This window comes from Carya illinoinensis, chromosome 4, assembly GCF_018687715.1.
Source record: "Carya illinoinensis cultivar Pawnee chromosome 4, C.illinoinensisPawnee_v1, whole genome shotgun sequence".
In the NCBI taxonomy this organism is placed as follows: domain Eukaryota; kingdom Viridiplantae; phylum Streptophyta; class Magnoliopsida; order Fagales; family Juglandaceae; genus Carya; species Carya illinoinensis.
In genome coordinates, this window is record NC_056755.1 from 3420287 (window position 1) to 3443458 (window position 23172).

Genomic DNA, 23172 nt, shown 5'->3' on the forward strand with positions numbered 1-23172 from the left:
GTCACTGATATGATTTATTAAAATAATTATTTTATATTAAAAAAAGTGGCATAATCAATCAGATCAATAAAATGTATAAAAAATACATAAAAGTGACTTTACATAAAATTTTTTATTTTAATTAGTGATTGTCAAATGGGAAGCCAAAGTATATAGCATGATTGTTAAATGGGATGCCAAGCAGCATGCCCCTGATCAATAGTTTTGAATTAAAATTCGAGAGCTCAAAAGATAATTTTAACAGTTTTAAGAGCTGTTTTAAATAAAAGGGAAAATATATTCATTTGATTTTTGTTTTTGGAATAAGTTACAATTAATGTGTACATGTATCGAGTGATTATATGATTTTTATTCAAGGTTTATATGAAAGTTTAGACAAATCAGAACTGGAAATGGATTTCATAATGTGTTCCCTTTGATAGAAGAACTATATGGTATATATAGATGGTATAGCTTCTCATATAAATACGTACGTATATATATATTGAGTTATTTTATTTCCAAACTGATATTGAGAGCACGCCATTCATATAATTTAAATAGATGGATTTGATTTATGAGATTCAAGTCTCTAATTTTAAGTTTTGTTAAAATATCCATCTTCCTTAATTTTCAGCATTAAATATCGAAAACAATTCTCTTAATAATGTAAAATTCATTGTTTTTAACGAAAATCAAATCAAGAATAAGAAAATTAATCAATATTACATGATGTAGCAATAGACAACATGGCAGCATCTGTGTAGCAATAGGAAGAAAAAAGCTTGTAGCCATCATTTTTACAAAGACATACTCAATCAACTCAACCTATCCAAATCAGGTAGCACTCTCGACACTCTTAATTAGTAGTCAAAGAGGCAATCAGTAAAAATATTGGAAAAGTGATCATAGAATGAGACTTTTTAGTGATCACCACGTTAACAATTCAAAATCTAAGATTATGAAGATTGGCGCATCCATCCAATAGTGTAGTTGATTCAGCGCGCAGCTACCAAAAATCAATGGCGCATACCCCTCGAAAATGCGCAATGGGCAGCCATAATTATCTGTAAAAGTAGGCATTTTGCTAGCCAATATGTTTAATGCTAAACTGCATCACACCCAAGATCAAAGGTGGCCATGGATGGCGTGCTAGTCTAGGTGGTGCTTCTGTTCCTGCCCTCGCCTTGGCTCGGTTGTGAATCTTCATTATACCCACGATCATGATTTTGCCTATTGCCTGAAGTAAGCGTTTGGAATAGAAAGTCCAAGCCCGAGGCTTTACAAATCAAGTGCAATAATTTAGTAGGGCTACAAGGTTCAGTATTCAACCAACAGGCATGTCATTGTGAGGGTAAGTTGATAAGGAGATAGTGCCTTCACCGGTTATTAAGAAGGTTATCTTATCGGATCATTTGAAATAATAAGAGATTAGCTTCGCGGTTACTCTGTTCCTAATACTCATCATTGAATTCAAGTGTTTATAAATAACACTAAAAAATAATGCATAACATGAATTTATAGATACAGTTTACTGTTACTTTTCTAACTTAGGTATCGGAAGTTTTCTGTGCATACCATGCCACTGTCTTCTTTGTTACAGGTCACACATGTAGTTGGAGGTACGTGGAACACCAACAAGGCCTAAATAGAATATCACACACACATACTCTCTCTCTCTCTCTCTCTCTCTCTCTCTCTCTCTCTCTCTCTCTCTCTCATTAAGAAAAATTAGAAAAAAAAAAAAAGCAACGTTATGATGCTGACGCTTCAACCACCCTCCTATACTGCAAAATCCTTATCGATAAAAGAAGATAGAGGCAAAGCCTCCGGCGACAGAAGGTAATCGCACTAACGCCATTCTAAAGAGAATCCTGTCATATCCTTGCAAGAACGCAAAGCCTCGGAATTCAGTTCAATTCTACTACCAACTTTAGCTCAGCTGTACTGAAATTTTATTTTAATTTTTTTCTTCTTTTGTGGGTGATAAACCCATTTGGAGTGTGTATCAACCACAACATTACATTGCCAAGGAGGTAAGGACGGGGCCCAGACCACTGGTATTTTTTTCTTTTTTATTGGCCTTGTTCAGAACAAAGTCCTGACTAATGGGCTCTCGATAAGAGTTTCTTGTAAACATGCGAATAAACAAGTGCAAGAAGCCAAGAACAGAGTGGAAACAAGGAGACCAAAACTGCCATGATGCACCTGATACTCGAGGGAAAAAAAGCACCAATTTTGGCACTAAATCATTACCATATTAACTCAAAACACCAAGCCACATTCTTCTCTTCAATAATTAAAACCACATTCATATTTGAAGAAACAATTCAACCCCGAGTGCTGCTGTAAGCACTCAAGATCATCAGTTCATTACGAAATCCTGCTACGACAACCCACATGCATCTTTGTAGAAGGTCTCAACATTAAAAGTACAAGAGTACATATCCTAAGAACTTATCACTGCTGTGGCTGTGCAGGCTGCCCATCACCTGACTCACGCTTAGATGCTTCCTTAATCTCATCCCCAGCATCATCCTACAATAAGAAAAAAAAAATTAAAAAAAGCATAAAGGAAAACTGAAAAAATTGACAGAGAGAACTTGAGAAGGCAAGAATCATATGCAGTGTGTACCCCACCCACCCACTCCAAATGGATAGGTTACAACTTGGATTAACGTGTACTATGACCAGAATCTTGAAAACCCAACCTTGTCAATGTTGCCACCACTAGTTTTGATATGTTGGGATGCTGATGCAATGAGGAACAACTTTTTTTTTTTTTTTGATAAATCAATGAGGAACAACTTTGGGGCGGCCAGGCAACATTCGGTACAAATTTCTATGTTCACCTACCCATAATTGTGTTTGTCGGGTCTCAAAGATTATTGGTTGATACCATTGTTTATTAATGATGCTTTTGACCCAAATAAATCAAGGTTAAGAGTCGAACCAGGCTCAGACCAGCTTACATTTAAAATGGAAAGTGCAAAGCACATTAGAAGAGAGTATAAGTTAGATGGGGTTTCCTGTTTTATGTTCAGGATAATGCCTTAACAGGTTTGGACAGCAATATTTTGGCATCAGATGATAGATAGGCGCCTAGTGTGATTATACATACACAAAAAATTACAGAGAGAGAGAGAGAGAGAGAGACCGTGATGTCAGAAGTCCACAAAGTCAGATTATCTCGGAGAAGTTGCATGATCAACGTACTGTCCTTGTATGAATCCTCACCCAATGTATCCAATTCAGATATAGCCTCATCAAATGCCTACCAAATATCAGGGGAGAAAGTGAGAATAAAAGACAACAGAGATTAACACTATCAGCAGACATCCAAACTTGTAATTGGATTTAATCCTTCGTGTCAAGATTTCAGCAAAACTTCCCGTCTAATCAGAAATTTTACAGATGTCATTCAACTTAGAAAAAGAAAAGGAAAAAAGAAAAGAGGAATAGTGTTATCTGAAAGCATTATTACTAAATTGGTTGGATGGAAGCCAACTCAAACCAAACAGAGCAGTTGGACTACATAAAGTAAAAGGAACTCACAACAAGTAACTGCAAGAAATCTATCAAACAAGGCATAACACGAATAAATATTTTACTAATACATATAAAGCTTCATCAACACCTGCTAACATGTATATTTGAGGCTAACATTTATTGATCCAGCCAACATATTGGCTACAATTTTGATAGATCACATATGCTGACATGTATATTTGGAGCTCACATGTGCAAACCATGCACGTTCTAGTAATGTATACAGTATACACATAAACAAACAACTGCAAAACAAAAAATAAAAGCAGTTTAGTAGAAGTACCTGCTTTGCAAGATTGCAAGCACGATCGGGCGAGTTAAGGATTTCATAATAGAATACAGAGAAGTTAAGTGCAAGCCCCAGTCTTATTGGGTGAGTAGGCGCAAGTTCAGCCAGAGCGATGTCCTGTATCAAAGAGCATGAGCAGGTTCATAAATCCCAATTACAAATCTACACCTAAATACTAAAACATTTTGTAACTGAGTAATGAATACAAGAGCCTTAGCCAGGTAATGTAGCTAGCTAACAAACCTACCATATTAGATTTGTAAGCCCAAAAACCTACTAACAGCGAAAAACCTACCTGAGCAGACTTGTAAGCCAACAAGGTGCTCTCAGCAGCTTCCTTCCTTTCAGCTCCAGTCTTAAACTCAGCCAAGTACCTGTGGTAGTCACCCTTCATCTTGAGATAAAACACCTTTGACTCGGCAGATGAGGCCGACGGAATGAGATGAGACTCAAGAAGGCTCAAAATCCCATCACAGATCTTGCTCAGCTCGGACTCAATCTTTCCCCTGTACTCCTTGATGATTGTGACATGCTCTTCATTTCCCCTACTCTCCTCCTTTTGCTCAATGGAAGAGATGATCCTCCATGAAGCCCTCCTGGCCCCAATCACATTCTTGTAAGCCACCGAGAGGAGATTCCTTTCCTCCACACTCAACTCCTCGGCATCCACTGTCTTTGCAACTTTCTCCATGAACTCAACCATTTCCTCATAACGTTCAGCCTGCTCGGCCAGCTTGGCCATATACACATTGTCCTCGCGTGTAGAGTCAGCTGGTGACATCTTTGCTATACCAAAGAATTACTTTAATCTGCAAGTCAATTCAAAGCACGTTAATAAAATCATGACCTAGATATTACAAGTTCTGAATCAAAAATCAATAGCTACTTGATAAAAGAGCATACTTTGGGGCCCTAAAATAAATATAGCCCTCAGATTAATAAATGGATTAAGCATGGGGAGGATAACTATCTGTTTCCCGAAAATCCAAGCCTTGGAATGATCAATCATTAGACATTGCATAGAAATCCGCTATCATTTATATAAAAATGGTAACGAATAGACAATTACTCAATGTATGGTTGCTGAAATATGCAAAAAATAAAGAAACGGAATCTGCATTATCAAAAGTTGACAGAAATCTGTGATCAATCATTAGACATTGCATAGAAATTCGTTACCATTTATATAAAAATGGTAAGGAATAGACAATTACTCAATGTATGGTTGCTGAAATATGCAAAAAATAAAGAAACGGAATCTGCATTATCAAAAGTTGACAGAAATCTGTGTTTCCAACAGATCAGATCACACTTGCGTTAACCAAAAAGATAATATTTTCTCCGAACAAAGAGAAAATTGCACAAACTATTCTGAAAGGCCATTTTACACTCACTTTAGTAAGGGACATCATACTCACTATTTCGAACCACGATAAAAAAAGGTTATTCAAACTCTGATCATTTTTCTCCTTCTCTTTTCAGACACTTCCCCGCGAGCAAAACAAGCCAACAATAGAACGGTCAAATCAAAAGGCATGAAAAAATCTCAAATTTTTATAAGTAAAAACAGCTCAAATATTGCAGATCCAACAAAAACCACCGAAACCATATCAAAAATTACCTAATTGGATAATAAAACAATTGAACGGAAAGTAGACTTGGATCTCGAATAACCACCGGAAGAATCACGAATAAACGCCGAAACAAACAAAAATCCACCAGATCTAACCCTAACCGTAATCCTAACCCTAGCCCTAATCCTAATCCTAAGAAAAAAAAAACACACAACAAATAAACCCATCAAAACGTGAGAGAACTTACCTACCGAGTTCGCGAAGAGGATCCTCTCGGCCTCTCTTTCAGAGCGTGAAATCAGACGGAGAAAGATGGAAATGAGAAGGTAAAGAAAGGGAGGTGTTGTCCTGCTTAAAAAAGGTCGCCACGGCCCAATAAGAAGACGACATTTGGAGGGTAACGGAGAATCCGTGGGAGTTTTTTGTTTTTGTTTTTGTTTTTTTTTTTCTGTTTTTATGAGAGCGTATGTGCGCACCGGCACTGCGTTTCACGCTCGCGTTGACCGTCAATAGCCCCTTGGGGCCACGTCATCATTACGTCTTTCGGGGGAAGTTGGAACGCGGACTTTTCTCTCTCTTTCTTTACTTTTTTGTTTTTTTTGTTTTTCTTCTCTACTCGTGACACCATATATGCTTAATAAAATTAAAATTAAAATTAAAAAAAAATGGTCACAATTACGAGTCAGTTCACATCCAAAAAAATATATATCGGGTGGATTGATTCCAAATAAATGGAAAAACTGATGTTATCGGAAGCCGTACATTTGGTCAGATTATAAGCAGCCGAAGATGAATTTTCCACCTTTCAAAAACTTCAAAATGAAAGGGAGAATAAAGGAAAGGGAAAATACTAGTCTTACCGCTGCTTTCCACCGCTAGATTCTACCGCTGTCATGTTTTTATTTATTTTTTATTATTTTTTTTTACTTAATGATTAAGTAAACATTTTTTAATAATATTATGAATTTTTTTATTTTTTAAAAAATATTTAAATATATTAAAAAAATACATGTAAAAAAATACAAAAAAAAAAAAATTTTCCGAACCATTAGCGGGAGCCCCAGCGGGAGCTCCCAGCGGTGTGTGTAGCACCGCCCTAAAGGAAAGTTAGATACATAGATTATATGACCCGCTCTTCCGGCAAGCGGGGGTGTCGCGTGGACAATATTAAGGGTTTGTTTGAAAATACAAATTATTTTATTTTATCTTAAAATTTTTCAAAATCTTATTCCTAAATTAGAAATGTTAAATATAATTATAAATTTTGCAAGCCACATGCAATTATTTTAAAAAATAATAGAGATTATTATTAAAAAATTATTTTTTTATATAAATTTCATATTTATTCTTTTTTTTTTAAAGAATACACGATGGTGACACTTGCACATTCTATAACTATAAATATCATTTCTCTTCTCAAATATGACTTAACTAGAAACATTTTTCAATTTTAAATTTTTAAAATTTTTTATTTAATTATTACAACCTTTTCAAAATTTCAAACAAAATACAAAAAAAAAAATTAACATTTTCAAATTTTAAAATAAAAATAATATTGAAAATTTATATTCTAAAAATATTTTAATTTTATAATATTTTTTAAAATTTTTTCTCTTTCATTTCTTAAAATTCAATAAAACATCTTAACTCAAATAATTTAACTAATATTTACATAAGTCTCATCTTGTCTCATCTCATCTCATTTTTTAAATATTTTCTTAATTATCCTACAATCAACATATTTATATCTGTCTATTCCGTGAGAGAAAAGAGAGATGGGTGGTGTGGGTAAAGTTTAGAACATAACAACCGACAGCCATATCAATCATAGATTCATATGTGAAGAGTATAGAGTGGCATCGAAAGTTGGATGAAGAAACCAACTAATTGAATGCATTTGGAGATTCGGGTATAAATTTAGATGTAGGTTTCTTTGAGCAAACACCAATTCATGTGAGGTGATGTGAAAATGATTTTAGAGAATTTAGCTGTATGGAGTGGAAAGGTCAAAGTCGCGTCAATGCATTTATGATATAATTGAATTGGTAATTGACCAAACATTTGGTGGAAGGTAGAGTTCAACTCTTCAAGGTTGGACATAGAATTTTCGAAGTCATTCTAAATAAATTATAACCATGACTTAGGCTTCATTTAGAATTTGGACTTTAATCTAATTTTAACTTGAGTTTAATATTTAAATATTTAGTTCTCAAATTATTAAATTCATCTCAATTTAAAATATTTTTACATGTAAGACTCATAAGTTTTTTCAACTCAACACCTATTTATATGTTAGACGTACAACTTTTTTCAAGCTCTTATAAATATATTTAAACTTATATTAACATCTAAATACATTTAAATTCACTTTAAATGGTCTTCACAAAACTCACTTCATTATCTAAACTTATTACTATTTATAAAGAACTCAATTCATTTCAACTCAGCTCAAGATCCAAATGAGCATAACTTACACTTTCTTTTAGGTTACATTTGGTGATGATAGAATATTAAATGATATTATTTATATCTAAATAATAATAAGTTGAGATGTTTGAGTAAATTTTATAAATCTATTGAGATGTGTTTGAATATATAAAATAGGTTAACATATGTTTTGACTTTTTATGAAAATTTTAAAAATAGTAAATCTCATCCATGAAAAGTTCAAACATACCCTTAATCAAATCAATTTTTCAATTATTTTTATGAAAAGACATAAAATATTAAACTCTCATTTTATCTCCTCTCAAAGTAATTATAAAATTATAATTTCAGATTAAAATACTCAACGGTGTAGTCTAAAAAAAGGAACAAAACAACGAAGGGATGCATAATGAGAGTAATTAAAATACATTAAATTAAATCTTATTTATCGTTAGAAAGATATTGGACACAAATGCATAAATTTTGTATATATTATTTTTTTTAAATATTTTCTATTATTTAAAAAATAATTATTTTATACTGATTTTATATTTAACTTCTTTAAAAAAAATATAAATAAAAATAAAACTTACGGACTCTAATATTTCGTTATGGGTGGCCATGTGGTGTGGGCTTTGGTCCCTTACCCAGGTTGCGGAGAAGCCTGGAATCTATGCCTGGGCCGGCCAGGTGACATCTGCCATATAATGAAACTCGGCAGACGACAGAAGCCCTCCCGCAGCCATTGGAGCATGATTTCAGAAAGAAAAACTGGGGCGAGGCCAGTGGTATTGGAAATATATAAGGACTCGAGAGCAACCGGGCAGCTAGACTGAGGAAGCTCTTTTCTCCGTCTCTTAATGGGATACGTACAGGAAGCACGCGAGAATCACGTCAAGAAGAAGGTGGAAGAAGGTAAAAATGTCTTCTCTTCACTTAAAACCCTAACCCTCCCTCCCCTGCTTGCTTTTACTAACTCTGATTTCTCATTTTTATGGATGCTTAGTGTAATTATTCCTTGCCAAATTTATAATTTTGAAAGCTTTGATTGGAAAAGTTGATTTCGATTGGTTCTTCTATTGTCTCGTGCTTAGCTGTTCCAATAAACAATCAAGTGAACTGAGGCGGAATTGAGTGTTATTTTCCTGCTTTTATGAAATACAAAATTGACCCGAATGTTATATTTTATACATATATATGTAATTTATATTCTGTTTAGATTATTATGTTTGCTACAGGTTTCAGATTGGAACTCTTTATGTTTATAATGCAGGCGTGAATGAGCTAACACGTGTATGTTATGTCTAATACATCAGCTTTAAGAAGCAAAATGAAGCAGAAGGCTCTAAAGGAGTGTGACCAGTACACTTCAAAGTATGCTCAATGCGCTGTGGGAAGAACATTATCTGTTGTTTGGCAATGTCGGATACAAGCTAAAGAGTTGAATGATTGCCTCCATCAATAGTGAGTGTGATTATGGATATCAGAAATAAGCTATTTGTATCAATATTTCATCTGATTGTTTTCAAGTTGTTGGTATATATGTTATTATCCTCTTACTTATAAAAATATATATATATATGTTATTATCCTCTGGCTTGTAATTCCCGTCTGCCATTAGAGGATGCTGCCAGCCTCTTAATATATAGACTAAATCTTTGAAGGATTTTACTTTTGCTTTTGAAGTGTTATTTAAGCTTGATTTCTTGTAATAGGGTTATATTTTTCACCCTCGTACGGAAGAAGCATACATTAGTGATTAGTAGGGCCCAAGTATTTTCTTTGTTTGGCTGGTCGGCTAATGATGTTCACTAGCTCGTAGAGAACCACTAGAAGAGGGTTGTGACCATGGACACTGGCATGCCTATTGAGTTTCATAACCTAAAATTTAAGTTGCCTTTGAGCCTGTTACGTGGTGGCCATCCTACGATATATATTGTTTACAGTTGTCACATGGATGGATATTTTTTTATCAGTAGACATGGAGAAATGTTTTTTTTTTTTTTTTTTGATAAGTAATATGATATTTCATTGATAAAAGGATAGGCATAGCTCAAGTACACTAGAGGTATACAAAAGCATACACCTTTTTAAGAACTAGTAACCGTTACAAGAAAATCATGAAAACTAAGCCCATTTAAATCAACCCAATAGCCCACATAAACAAAGTCTTCCAAAAGAAATTCCTAAACTCTTCCAAGGAACGTTCATGATCCTAAAAAAGTCTCTCATTACGTTCACTCCAAATACACCAAAGAATACAAATAGGGGCCATTTTCCAAACAACTGCAATCTGTGGTGTCCCAGTGATACCTCTCCAGCATGCCAGAAGATCAACCACCCGGCCTGGCATCACTCATGCTATTTCCATCTTGCTGAAAAAGTGTTTTCAAATTCCATCTTGGAGAGATGTTTTTTCTTAGCTGATTTTAACTCGATAACAACGATAGGCTTTAGAGTTTCTTGTATTAAGATTTTGAAGTGTTTCTAGATACTAGCTTCTAGCTGATCACGAGTACATAGTGACCTTGGCGTTTTAATCATTATAGAAGTGGTCTAATGGTGTGACACAGTAGTATCAGAACGCTTAACTTCATTTTTTAGGCCAGAAAAGCTACTTTGGTTGTTGGCGCAGAACAATGAACTTTCCAACTTCATGACTCCACAAAGGCTCTATGGTGAAAAATGAATATGGTCAAAGTTTTATTTTATGCTTTGGAAACCTTATCATTGGTGTTTCAGTTCTGACATGATCTGAAAATAGGTTGGTTGTGTGATTAGGTGAAGTTATTGAGAGGGAAAACTAAAGAATACCCACCCCCCCTTCCATGCGTGGTTAGAAAAAGGCTCACTCTTTCCCTTTATAAGATGCCATTAGTGAACCATTTTTTGGAACATCAGACAAGCCACTACCCACATGACATTTAAATATGTTTTAGTCAACTATGCTGCATATGTCATATGCCATGTGCATATATGAAGATGGTTCCTGTGCCCAATCAAAGCTCTAAGTTGGAAAATCAATCTTAGTCTTCAGTAGTCTTTATTTTTCCCCATTTGGCCTATTTCTCACAAGCATCAGTATAAATAAGGATTCAATGAGTAAAATCCAGTTTTTACATGATGAGCCAGTGTTGTCCCGTCAATTTAGCTCACTTGCAACTGGCTATTGTATGCATTTGTATGTATGACTCAAAACCTAATTTAGAACTTCAGATTCTGATATATGTCACGTCTTTATTCTAAATTTAGTGCTACTTGTAGATTGCTTATTGCTTCCATGCAGTTTTTTTCTTGTCCTAGTTGAGCTTTCAAGAAAGCATTTTTAAATAGACATGAAAACTGCTGTATGTTCATGCAAAACCTATCCCTAATTGTTTGGATAGTTCCTGTATATGGGGAAATGGAATTAAAAGGCGGAATATGTAAAGGATAAATTGAAAGAAAAATGGGGAGTACTTTATTTACCCTTGTGACTATGAATATTCAAATTATCTTACAAGTTTTGGCTTTTGCAGCACCAATGATGCTGTTTTGGAAGAAATGAAGAGACAATATATGCTTCAACAGGACGGCAAGGGATCTGCAGGAGAAGTCTAAGCTCATTCTTTTGAATGGCATCCATTTTATGCTATATTCAAAGAGTTGTACAATTTGTTATTTAATGAAAGGTGTAAGGGTGGGATTAGTCCGAGGTATTAGAACATCATAGATCAACATGGAGTTTTCTGACTGGAATTTCGGTCCAATCTATTTAAGATTCTGGTAACAACACTTCTATTTGGTTCTGAGTTGCACCAAGACAACATTGCTTCTTCTAAGGTTCCGTTTGGATGTTGAGTTGAGTTTAAATGAATTAAGTTATTTATTAATAGTAGTGAGTCGAGATAGTGGAGTGAGTTTTATGGGCCCACTTAATATGAGTTTAGATGTGTTCGAATGCTAAGATGAGTTTAGCTATATTTATGGAAAGTTGAAAAAAATTATGGGTTTCGCGTGTAAAGAGATGTTGAGTTGAAAAATGTTGTGGGTACCACGTGTAAAGAGGTTTTGAGTTGAGACGAATTTAATGATTTGAAATTTGAGTATTTTGATGTTAGATTCAGTTTAAAATTAGATTGAATTACTCCAAGTTCCAAACAGGGTCTAAGATTTTGACCGATTGAGAAACAGAGTCAATACCTAGTCTTCCATCATTCACGCTTCATGTGTGGATTTTATTTTTCGTTTTATTTAGTCAATTGAGGCATAGAATATCAAGCTATAAAAAGGAGAAATGGATAACAAAAATCTCAATACAGTTATGGTAGTTGTGCAATAAAATAAAATTAAACGAGAAATGGATTAAAAAAGATCCAGAAAGTTGCCTGGCAATATTGGGAGTTTATGAAACAATCCAAGGGTTTGACCGTCGTGAATTGTCTACTGCAGACAAAATCCTTAGCGGAAAAGTATGCATAGAGGATGAGTGTAATAAGACAGTCGACGAAAGGAGATGAAAATAGGTTCTCATATGGGTAGTCAAAAGTTGAACACAGCGCGATGGGGCAATGTGCGAGAATTAAGTTGCCACTGGTAGGCGCGTGTCGGCTCTTTGGTGAATCGGAGTTCTAGCTCCCCCCTCCCTCCCATTGGTAGTTTTTCTTTAGGACCAAGGCAATCAGATACACCAAATTAATTTTAACGTGGGTAAAAGCCTAGCGTTACAAACATGTCTAGAACCAACATAAGAGGGTAACACGATTAACGTCGTATGGGGTTGCCTTTCAGAATTCCTACCGAAAAGCCACACGTTCCTGGGTGCCATTTATTTATGGAAAATGCTACTCTATCTCTTGTGGTTACTGCTAAAAGTTAATCGCTGTGCTTTTTATTAATTTTATTATTTATTATTTTTTAATTAATGATTAAGTATTTTTTAATAATATTATAATTTTTTTAAATATTTAAATGTGTTTAAAAATATACATATAGAAAAAAATATCCCAAAACAACTAACGGGAGCCCCTGGTGGGAGTAACACCACCCTTTATTTATATACCCTGAAGCATTAATAAGAGTGGAATCGGACGACAAGTTCATACTCGGAAAGCTTAAACCGGCAAAGTGGGTCTTGAATGCACCAGAAACACTGCAAAGCCACAACCGCAAGTCCTGAAATTTGCTTTTCACCGTCCAGGTAGATCCAGTGAGAGTGAACAGAAAACAATCCGTCAAAGAACGATTTTCTTAGAGACATAATTAACACCGACAACATTACTTCCAGTAGCGTTGCACCTTGATTGGTGCCGGGCTATCTCCCTTGACTGGCAGTTTCCCGACCATACGAAACCAGATGATGCTCGTAAATTTCGAAGGACTGCACAAGCATCCACATATACATATATTCGCACCATCAAATTTCCAAATGAAAGTCGAAATCAATCATGTCGGTTTGCTTTACTCGTGAGAGGGACCCATTATAACTACGAAACATGAGAAACAATGATTACAGCACAAAGTACACATTCAAGACAAAATCCCACGTCGAATGCAAATTGCAAATTGAGATTCGCTAACAAAGATCCCTCCCATAAAAAAAAAAAAACCTCCATTCACATCAAGTTAGTTCATACACATTCAGTTAAGAAAACACTGCAGATAACAATAACGTGCATCATCAAGCATATTGCGAGCTAAGTCGGTTTCCGCATATTACGACCAGCACGAATTACTTCATCCACCAATAGCAACTGGGATACTATTACAGGCCTGCAAGCAGATTAGCGACATCACAGTTGCTCATTTATGAAAAAGTGACAAAAACCAGAAAACACAAAGGCAAATATTGAAAATTCACAACTTGAAAAATAAAAAAAAAACTAGGGAAAAACAAAATTTCCATATGCTTTGTTTGATATATGTAATGTTCACACTGGAGAACGCTACCATTCTTAAATATCCAGGTAATATATCTCGTGAGATCAAATGATAAGCAAGATACTGATTAACATCCATGGACGCAGTCATCATTTTCAGAAGAACAAGATGTGGACAGAGAGATAGCGAGATTCAGATTATCAAATTAAAGGATTGTAAGAACATTTCCTCAATCAAATTTACTGCCAAAAGCAAACTATATAATAATTAAGAAGGGGCATAGAAAGAGAATAACAATAGCTATTGAAATTCCAATAATAATTCCCACATACCCTGAATTTATGATCTGGCGCTTCACAGAGTAATTATCAAAAATACCCTCCATTTGGGGGTCAATAGGTTCTCCCGTGTGCTGGTTTAATCCCACGACATTTCCCCGGTCATGCTCTCCCTGAATATCCAGATGGCGTGACAAAGCTCAAACATGCTTATTGTTCACCGTTTTACCTTCTAATAAAATAAAAGAACACGGATGTTAAATTTCAAAGAAAGTATACCGTAAGAGCGATGATCACATCTTGAGTGTCAAGCCCGGAGTTCTCAGCCAATGTCTTGGGCACCACAAGAAGAGCATCAGCAAAAGCTTCAACACCAAGTTGAGCACGCTGATCCAAGTTGTATAACCAGATGTGCTTAGAAAGACAAATAATGCTTCTAAATAATTTTGAGCATGGAAAATTTTGGTAGACAATTTCTTACCCCTTGAACAGTCTTCTTTACTTCGTTTACTAGGTATTGTCTGGCTGCAACTTCAAAAGCTCCAGCACCCTAAATAAAAGATGGGTAAAGGTTACAAAATTGTAGACAATAAGGGATGTTCAGTACTATCAATAGCGTGCAGCATGTCTAACCAAGAAAGACCCAATCTTGTTATAACTGGCATAACCATACTTCTTGCAAACAAAGTGATAAGTAAAGATTCACAAGGCAAATAATCCCTTTAAAACATCTGAAAGAACCTCTGCAACATGTATATAAATCAAACCTTAGTTGTGCAAACATAATCCCATAACTCCACGATATTTTTCACCATTAAAACATGCCAAATAAGTCCCATTTTTTTTAGGCACTCTGATAAACCTCACTGCCCAAGTCCTGTAGTAAATGCTATTAAAAACATATTCGGGCCAAAATATGTTTTGACACAAAGTTGAATTAGTTAACACTAAGCTGCATTCAAGCATACCCATGGGCTTGTCCTGGTCGTGAAAAATTAATCTTTGTAAATCGGTAAGGTTTCAGTTATCATCTTCATTTTTGTATCAATTCCTTTTTTGTTCTTAACCTATACTGGGGCACATACTTGTGACCATTTTCAACATTAACCTCAATAAATATCAGGCCATTTCAAAATGTACAAATAGGCATGTACATCAATTTTTTTTTTATTTGCTACACAAGCTAGAGTTAATTCTAACAAGGACATTATAATAAACATTGTTGAGGAAATCTTCATGCAAGTTATAAGAAGCTTCTACAGTGGAAACTCACTAAGACAACAGCTTCATCTTCGATAGTATTTTTGACTGCCCTTAAGCCATCGCGAACAGCATCCTTTATTTGGGCTATTGTATGGTCGTTAGGCCCTGAATGTCAAAGGCGGTGATGAGGATTAAATCATTACTATTTACCAAAGGCTAAGAAATCATGCAAATCATACAAGCAGCACCAACAAATGTCACTGCAATAACCTCTTGGCCAAGTAGCTACAAAACTAGTTTTACCTTTTATCAAGATTGTACAAGAATGAGGATTCTTCACATTTTCGACAAAGGTATACTTTTCTTCCCCAAGGATATGCTCATAGACTAGTCCAGCCCAACCAAGGCAATCAGGAGTTAGATCATCAACAGAATTTACGACCTCTCCCCCACAGGCCAAAACCAATCGTTCCATATTTCTCCTCTTTGCTCTCCGAAGTGCAATTATCTAGAAAATCAGTGGATTTAACAGAAGGCAAAAAAAAAACACTTTTTTTCTATTAACATAGTGGGGATTGAATATTACAACAAAAGGCAGCCATAATTAATACTAGCATAAAATCCATTTAGGCACTAACAGAGACCAATCAAAACACACTAAACAATAATAAAAACATGTTATTTGTTGGGTTTCAAGTTTCATGTGATTATAAATCTACGCATGGATTTTGATAATAACAAATGAATTCAAAGAATAAAGGAGTTTCAAGCTCAAGTTGTCCACAAAATGGAGTCAAACACATCAAAGAAACAAGTATGAGCATGAAGGGAACAAATTCACATTAAAATGTTGTAAATCTATTCAAAATTCGAAATTAGGATTAATGCTCAAAATTAATATTTTATCATAAAGCATTAAAATACATTTTTCACATGTGCATGTTTTATTTGAATATTTTCAAAAGTGATTGATGCTTTTTTAGACTTATACAAAAGGTAGATTTTGTTTGAATTTTTTGAAAAGTAAAGTGTGCTCCTTTTGTCATATACAAAAAGTAAAAGATTAAGTTTGAATTTTTTGAAAAAGAAAGTGTGCTCATTTTGTCATATGCAAAAAGTAAAAGATTAGGTTTGAATTTTTTGAAAAGCAAAGTGTGCTCATTTTGTCATATGCCAAAAGTAAAAGATTAGGTTTGAATTTTTTGAAAAAATGAATGATGTTGTCTTTAACATGTGAATCTTTTTAAATTTGAATATGAAGTCTCATATGCCTATAAATAGATCATTTGAGAGTTTCACATTTACAACACCAAGAGCATACAATATTCATTCAAAGCTTTCATTCTCTCTTCTCTAAGCATTGAGCCTTAATCCTTATTCATTTTGAGAGATATAGTTTGCGCTGTATTGTTCTTATTTCACTCATTGAGGAGTGTTTTCTGATAACCTACCCACTATCAGCTCTTGTATCAGAAAAATGGTGTGTATAACCTTTGTGCGTGTAGAAAGTATTCTACACGGAGAATAGTTGAATCACCACGTGTAAGGTAATTGCAAGTGTAGAGGGTGTTCTACACGGATCCTTTGTAGCGGTGTTGTCCAAAGGTGTAATAGGTTTCTATCTCCACCTGAAGAAGGTTGAATAGTGAATTTGAGAATCCTCAAGGGGTAGCTTGAGGCGAGGACGTAGGCAGTGGGGCCGAACCTCGTTAACATACTGAGTTTGCTTCTCTCTTACCCTTACTCTTTATATTTATTATTATTTCATATTTTGTTTATATTTTATATTATATATTTGATTTATAATTGTTATTTTTTTAATACAACTCAATTCACCCCCCCTCTTGTGTTAGTCATCTGGGCAACATTATTAATGAATCGATAAATAGGAAACTAGACAACATCAATGGTCCATGACTTACCCCTGCCTTTGCAAGAACGTCAAGTGATGGGGGATCAATTCCCTTTTGATTAATGACAACAAAGTCATTATCATTACCAGAACAAACCTGCATAAAACCATAAAAATTATATCATACACCATAGATGCTACATGCCTACACTTATATGCTGCATATGGTGGAAACAGACAAATTCTGAATCAACTACCTTATTTTTCAGGTCAATAATTTTTTGAACTCTTTCATCAACCTGGCGCCTTTCGGCTGAAACCATTGCCTCTCTCTGCTCTGCACTTGAGTAGAAAAAGCCTGCATTTATTTCACTGAGAGGAAACTATAATTTCAATGATGTCCACAAACAATATTGATAATGGCAGACAATATTAACGTACTCATGCAAAAAAAAAAAAGTCTATAACTTGACTCGAATCACTAATTACTAAGTGATCAACAGGGAAATAAAAAGGATGCAAGCAGCTCCACATTTATATGTGTCAGGACAAAAGATGACATACCACACAGCTCTTTCTACTTCTCGATTATGTTATCTTATTTTTATCTTCTTCTTTTTTTGATAGGTAATCAAGAATTTTTATTCATATGAAGAGAAGGTATAGTCCAAGTACACAAGAAGTATAGATGAGAAGTATACAAAGGAAGTTTATATTTTCTTGATAAACAATACAGCTACATACATATTAATGTGTATAAATAATCAAGACAAATATCAATATTCAAAAGATAAGAAATAGAATCCTTCATGACTTTCCACATGTTTATGCTTCTCCCTTTCACCTTTTCTCATACTCCAAAGAGACATTGCATGTCAAAATGTAACAATTCTCAGCTCGTCGCTTCATATCAGGATGTCTGGAGCCATGATCAAGGACAAGACCCTCAACCTACAAATTAACATAAGTTGAAACTGCATGGTAGTGAAAGGTAAACCATGAATATAAGCAAATCTATTGTTAAACTTGCACCATATAAAGGAACCATTCAGATATTAATGTGGTAAAAGTGCAATGGAATTGTTATCGTGAGTGGCAAGTATCTTTGTAAAAATACAATCAGATAAGATGGTACCATCGAATGAAACATGCAATAACTGGCAAAGAGTTCAACCGCCAAAAATAATAGATGCACTGTAACATACTTCCCCAAGCTTTAATATTTATTTTCAAAAAATTGGAACAACATTACCCAGAAAAAGTGAATACACAGTTAAATATATTTTTGCACAAATTAGACAGTAGATGTAAGAACAACCACACCCCCCCCCCCCCAAAAAAATATATATATATACATATATAGAGTTTCAGAATAGCAGATAACCTCCAATTAATGCTGAAAACAATCACATAATGATGACTGTATTTAATAAACACTTATACACGACTGTAAAAGATGAGCATACCAAGCGTGTGTCAACATCAAATTTATGACGCATGTGCATTATCTCCACCATAAACAGATCGATGCCTTCCTCAGGCCTGCGAATGCATAGCACCTGTCACATAAAAATAGGTTACTCAACGCCCATATGCAAAGTTCTACCACAAACTTCCAAATGAATAATCCAGCTAACATAATAAAATATGGGAGCTGAAATAGTCTAATTTTTCTTTATGAGCTTAAATAATCCAATTAGCAGTCTCATGAAGCCATAAATAAACTTCCACAGCATAAAACTCACCGCATTAACAACAATGTCAGTTAATCGATCTGCAAGTGTTTCGTACAACTGTAGACGGAACAAGGTGTGTCAGAATCAAATCCCAAGAGGTTAATACAACTCAACAACTTGTATGGCACAAGACCCATGGCCTTACCTTCCACCTTATTTTGGGAAGAGAGAGTGGAGGAGGTAGACACTATTTAATCAAAATACCATTTGAAAATACAAAGGAAAATTATGTTGATAAAATTATTTCATCTAATTTTTTCAAAAAATTAGCAAATCCCATTCCATGCCATCCTTTTAAAAGCAGAATTTAAAGAAAAGTGAAATTACATGTTACCTTAGTTCTGAGTGTTGTCCTTGCTACCATTTTCAGAACTTCTTTGTCAGGCTCATCACCCATAAGCACAAGAGTCTTGAATTTTTCAAGAAATTGAAGAGTTGCTCTTTTAGCAATCTCAAAACCATCAACCAATACACGGGGATGCATTCCTGGAACAAACAGTCTCAAAAATATAAATTATAAATTATACTTCCAATGTACTTGGGCTATGCCTATTTACTTGGAATAAAATTTCTTATTACCTATAAAAAAATATATATAAATTAGAAAGGATAGAAAAAATAAAATAAAAAACATGTTTCTAGCTTTTCTTTTATGAGAAAGCTCATAACCATTAGAAAAATGTTCATCTCTCAAGGTTATTTATTGATTTTCTGTCTGGAAAACTTGGCAACACAAAATTATTTTCCACCCTGGCTACTAAAATACTGATTACATTTGCAGAATGTGATACACATAAAGATGCTTTTAGCACGACAAGTTCAAAGTAAATATGGGGAGCTCAAGTAGATATTTCATCTTTTAACAAAATAGCAATTCTGGTTAGCCTTTTAAATATACCATATAAGTTTATATTATTGATTCCTATTCATGGTATTTGTTGAATTTGGAGATTATACACACAGAAAGTACATTCCGGACAGCCTTCAGCTATTAAGTATGGTGATAATTCTTTTTCATAAGCATTCATTTTGTTGACACTGAAGTGAAAGGCCATAATTTCCATATAAGAAATGGAAAGGAAAAAATGGTAGCATTTCTGACATGATAAACCACAGATAACCCCTTAGCAAAGGGTTTGCACATTGCTCTATTCCTCCAATAATCCTTAACAATCAGAGCAATAAATAGAACATAAAAGAATGCGTGAAGGAGCAGAATAGAGGGGGAAATAAGGGTGGATGAGAAACATAAATTATCTTTCAAGTTTTACACAACTCAATGTGACAGTGAGTTTACTCTGATTGGCATCACTGACCTTCATCAATGTAATGTTCTGATTGTTTCATAAGCTCGCCAATAAAGAGCACTGTAGAAGTTGTGCCATCTCCACTGATGTCATCTTGGGCAACAGCTGTTCTTGCAATCATAATTGCTGTAGGGTTTTGTATTTGCTGCAACCATTGATAAAATATAAGCAACAAAATACTATCTAGAAAGATACACACAGTAGCATGTTTATTACAACCAGTAATTGTGCATCAATTTTAAACATGCCCACGAGGAAGTTGTAATTGGCAATCATTGAGATTCAGGAAATATTTCAGTTTCTATAAAGTCCAGTGTCCTCAATAAGAATTAAATAAACTAACCGTTAATCCTACTTAAATTGTGATCAACACCAACTAATCAGAGTCTGCCACGTGTACTCTGTTGCGTCCTTATTTGCAAACTAAAATCATACCTTTTATCCTCTCCCTATTTGACACATCCTTCTTCACCGCTTCCATCCCGTGTATATAATTGTTTACACCTTTTTATAAGTTTAAAAACATATTAGTATACATGATTGTTTGCTACGCTCGGAACTCAATAGGAAAAAAAGTGCAGAAGCCAAGCGAATCTTGGAAGTCGAGAAAACATAACCCCATCATTTTGTATCCACTTCACATTTAGAATTTAAAATAGTTATAAATCCACTATATAAGCCAACACTTGAAACAGCTCCAGATGCACTCCCAATCAACATTACAGGGAAAACAAATCTGTCAGTGCAATCGCATGACACTGCAAACCCGTCGTGATTATAATACAGGCGTGATTCGAACATTTTTCAAAATAAAACATAATATAATAATAAAAACATTTTCCTGAAAAATCAACCAAGCCTTACTGGTTTAAGATAAGGAATAAAGTTTGGAATTTACATAGAATGCATTTCCGATGCATGTAAACGCATGAATAGAACTCTAAAAATCTATATGCCAAAAAAGAAAAGAAAAAGGAACTCTAAAAATCCATAAAAGCGGCAGCGAAGTGTAGTACAACATGCTGAACTGATTGTACCATAACTTGAAGAATCATAAGGATCTAGGGTTTACGAGAGAGAGAGAGCATAAAAGAAATAGAGAACTGACCATTTCTTTCAAGAGAGTGTTGCCGTCTTTAGTGAGCTTGATATCACCGGCCCCACTAACAAGCCTGGAAATAAAAAACCGCGAAAATCAGAGAGAAGATTAGGAAAAACACGTAGAGAGAGAGAGAGAGAGAGAGAGAGAGAGAGAGAGTAATATTAAAGAACAAAATACATACATCTTGATGGTGCCCTTGGGGCCGAGGTTGGTCTTGAGGACGTTCTGCAAGCCTTTAGCGGCATTGATGTTCATGTGCAGTGCGGCCGATTTGTTCAGCACCTCCGCGTTTGGATTCAGCACTCTCAGCGACATCTTCAGCGGGTTCAGTAAGATAGAGAGATGGGGAGGGAATCACGGATGCTACACTCTGCGTATGCAAAGATGGTGGTGTACGCAGGGACCGAGAAGGAGAAGTAAGTGAGGAGGGGTTTTGCGTTTCCTTCGTAATTGGAGCTCATACACGTATCGGATTGGATCATTTCCGACCCTAACTCTGGGTCAACCCAATCCATGCATTAATTGAGGCTTGGGCCAGGAGAGCTTTTCGCTGGGCGTGAGCTTCCCAAGCCTCGTTCTGTTGGGAGTTTTGGGCCCGAACTTATAGAGTAATAGGGGACCTAGCCTTTCGAAAACCGTAACGGCCCGATATTTATATCCAGGAACCCTTCTGCAATATATGGGACACAAATCCTCCGTCAAAGTGAAGGTTGGTATGTAACACGATGGAAAACAAAAATTGAAAAGGTGGTCGAGAATATATACTTCTAATTTTTCACATGATATACCCCTGCTTTCTGGATATCCACGAGCAAAGTCGGCAAACCATGACATTCGATTAATGAATAATTCTATTCGAAGATTTTTACAAAATACATCATTTACTTATCATGATTTAATTTAAAATATATATTTTAAAATTTAAAATTTATAAATTAAATTATATCTTGTAGATAGAGCGAAGTCAACCATACTCTATTTGTAATGGTTACTGAACTTATGAGGACAAAATGTCATCTGGGCAATTTAATCCAATTAGGCCTTGTTTGGTTAATCAAAACTAAAAATTTAATATCATCTCATTTCAACTCTTCATTATAACTTTTTTAAATCTTCATATAAAATATAATAAATAATTTCACTTTTTTAAATCTCAATATAAAATTAATATTCAAAAATTATATTATAATAATATTTTATTCATTACTATTTAAAACATCTCATCTTATCTTATTTCATCTGTATAATCAAACGGGGCCTTAGTGATAGCTAATAATCTAGAAAATTGGCTACCCGTTCAGTTTTTTAGAAAGAGAAGCTCCAACTTCTCTTTAGAAAAATCAATCATTTCATTCAGTTTCACCCGAGAGCTCCACCTTCCTCTACATCTCACTTTCTTTTTTTGTTTCCTTTATGCTACATATATGTGAATATGTTTATATGGTAGTGTTTTTTCACCAGTTCAGATTTTCTTAGGTCTAAAGTTCTCTGGCCATGAACAGTCGGCACGCACCCCACCACGACTTTCCCCTCCTGTTGATATACTGGGACGACACGGAACCACACCCAAAATATAAGCGTGTGATGTTAGACTTTTGGTTTTCCTAGAAAACCTTTGTCTTCCCTAAAGTGGTTCACTTCATCTATCAAGCATAGGTAATTGCCCTTCATAAATAAAGTGGTGACCCTTGCTATTTTGTGATAGATAGAATAATAAGGATAGCCTAAAGGTTGTAGGAGTAATAAATGAGGGTCCCTAATCTTGCCTATATAAAGGGGCTTGTGTTTTCCATTAGAACCACCTAAAAAATTCTAAGGCAAAAGACTAGAAGTCCCTTCCCTACAAAATCTCTAGTCTCTTTTGTAGATTTAAAGCTTTCCAGTTATCAAGCACAAATGGCCGGAGGTAAAAGATCTTATAGATCTTTTTTTTTACAACTTTTTCTTACATGTGACTCTCACGCGCAGTTTGTTTTCCCACATGGCCTTTAAGCATTGTCGTGCTCTAACAGCTCTA

At 34.9% G+C, this 23172-nt stretch overlaps 3 protein-coding genes across 7 annotated transcripts; 1 reads left to right on the forward strand and 2 right to left on the reverse strand.

The window, feature by feature from the left end:
* Positions 1–2200: 2200 nt before the first annotated feature.
* LOC122306878 (14-3-3-like protein A) lies at positions 2201–5797 on the reverse strand. 2 transcript variants are annotated; one of them, XM_043119417.1, is made up of 5 exons: positions 5639–5797; positions 4113–4626; positions 3812–3934; positions 3137–3253; positions 2201–2517 (listed from the first exon to the last, which is right to left on the reverse strand). In XM_043119417.1, the coding sequence occupies exons 2-5, from the start codon at positions 4596–4598 to the stop codon at positions 2440–2442; spliced, it is 804 nt and encodes a 267-aa protein (XP_042975351.1). In that variant the 5' UTR covers positions 4599–4626; positions 5639–5797; the 3' UTR covers positions 2201–2439. The 2 variants fall into 2 exon arrangements, with proteins under 2 accessions (XP_042975351.1, XP_042975353.1); XM_043119419.1 differs by having other exon boundaries at positions 5643–5796.
* Positions 5798–8539: 2742 nt separating this feature from the next.
* LOC122306879 (uncharacterized protein DDB_G0275933-like) lies at positions 8540–11690 on the forward strand. The gene is made up of 3 exons (XM_043119420.1): positions 8540–8733; positions 9135–9282; positions 11337–11690. Exons 1-3 carry the CDS (start codon positions 8679–8681, stop codon positions 11416–11418), a joined length of 285 nt encoding a protein of 94 aa, XP_042975354.1. The 5' UTR covers positions 8540–8678; the 3' UTR covers positions 11419–11690.
* A 1139-nt stretch (positions 11691–12829) lies between these two features.
* On the reverse strand, positions 12830–21606 carry LOC122306880 (T-complex protein 1 subunit zeta 1). 4 transcript variants are annotated; one of them, XM_043119423.1, is made up of 16 exons: positions 21337–21402; positions 21162–21225; positions 20489–20557; positions 20063–20198; positions 19081–19232; positions 18756–18803; positions 18477–18569; positions 17855–17961; positions 17268–17382; positions 17081–17167; positions 15462–15666; positions 15229–15323; positions 14437–14505; positions 14235–14342; positions 14010–14128; positions 12830–13177 (listed from the first exon to the last, which is right to left on the reverse strand). In XM_043119423.1, the coding sequence occupies exons 4-16, from the start codon at positions 20172–20174 to the stop codon at positions 13075–13077; spliced, it is 1413 nt and encodes a 470-aa protein (XP_042975357.1). In that variant the 5' UTR covers positions 20175–20198; positions 20489–20557; positions 21162–21225; positions 21337–21402; the 3' UTR covers positions 12830–13074. The 4 variants fall into 4 exon arrangements, with proteins under 4 accessions (XP_042975357.1, XP_042975355.1, XP_042975358.1 ...); XM_043119421.1 differs by lacking the exon at positions 20489–20557 and having other exon boundaries at positions 21337–21606; XM_043119422.1 differs by lacking the exons at positions 12830–13177; positions 20489–20557 and adding an exon at positions 13219–13569 and having other exon boundaries at positions 21337–21605.
* Between the last annotated feature and the right edge of the window lie 1566 nt (positions 21607–23172).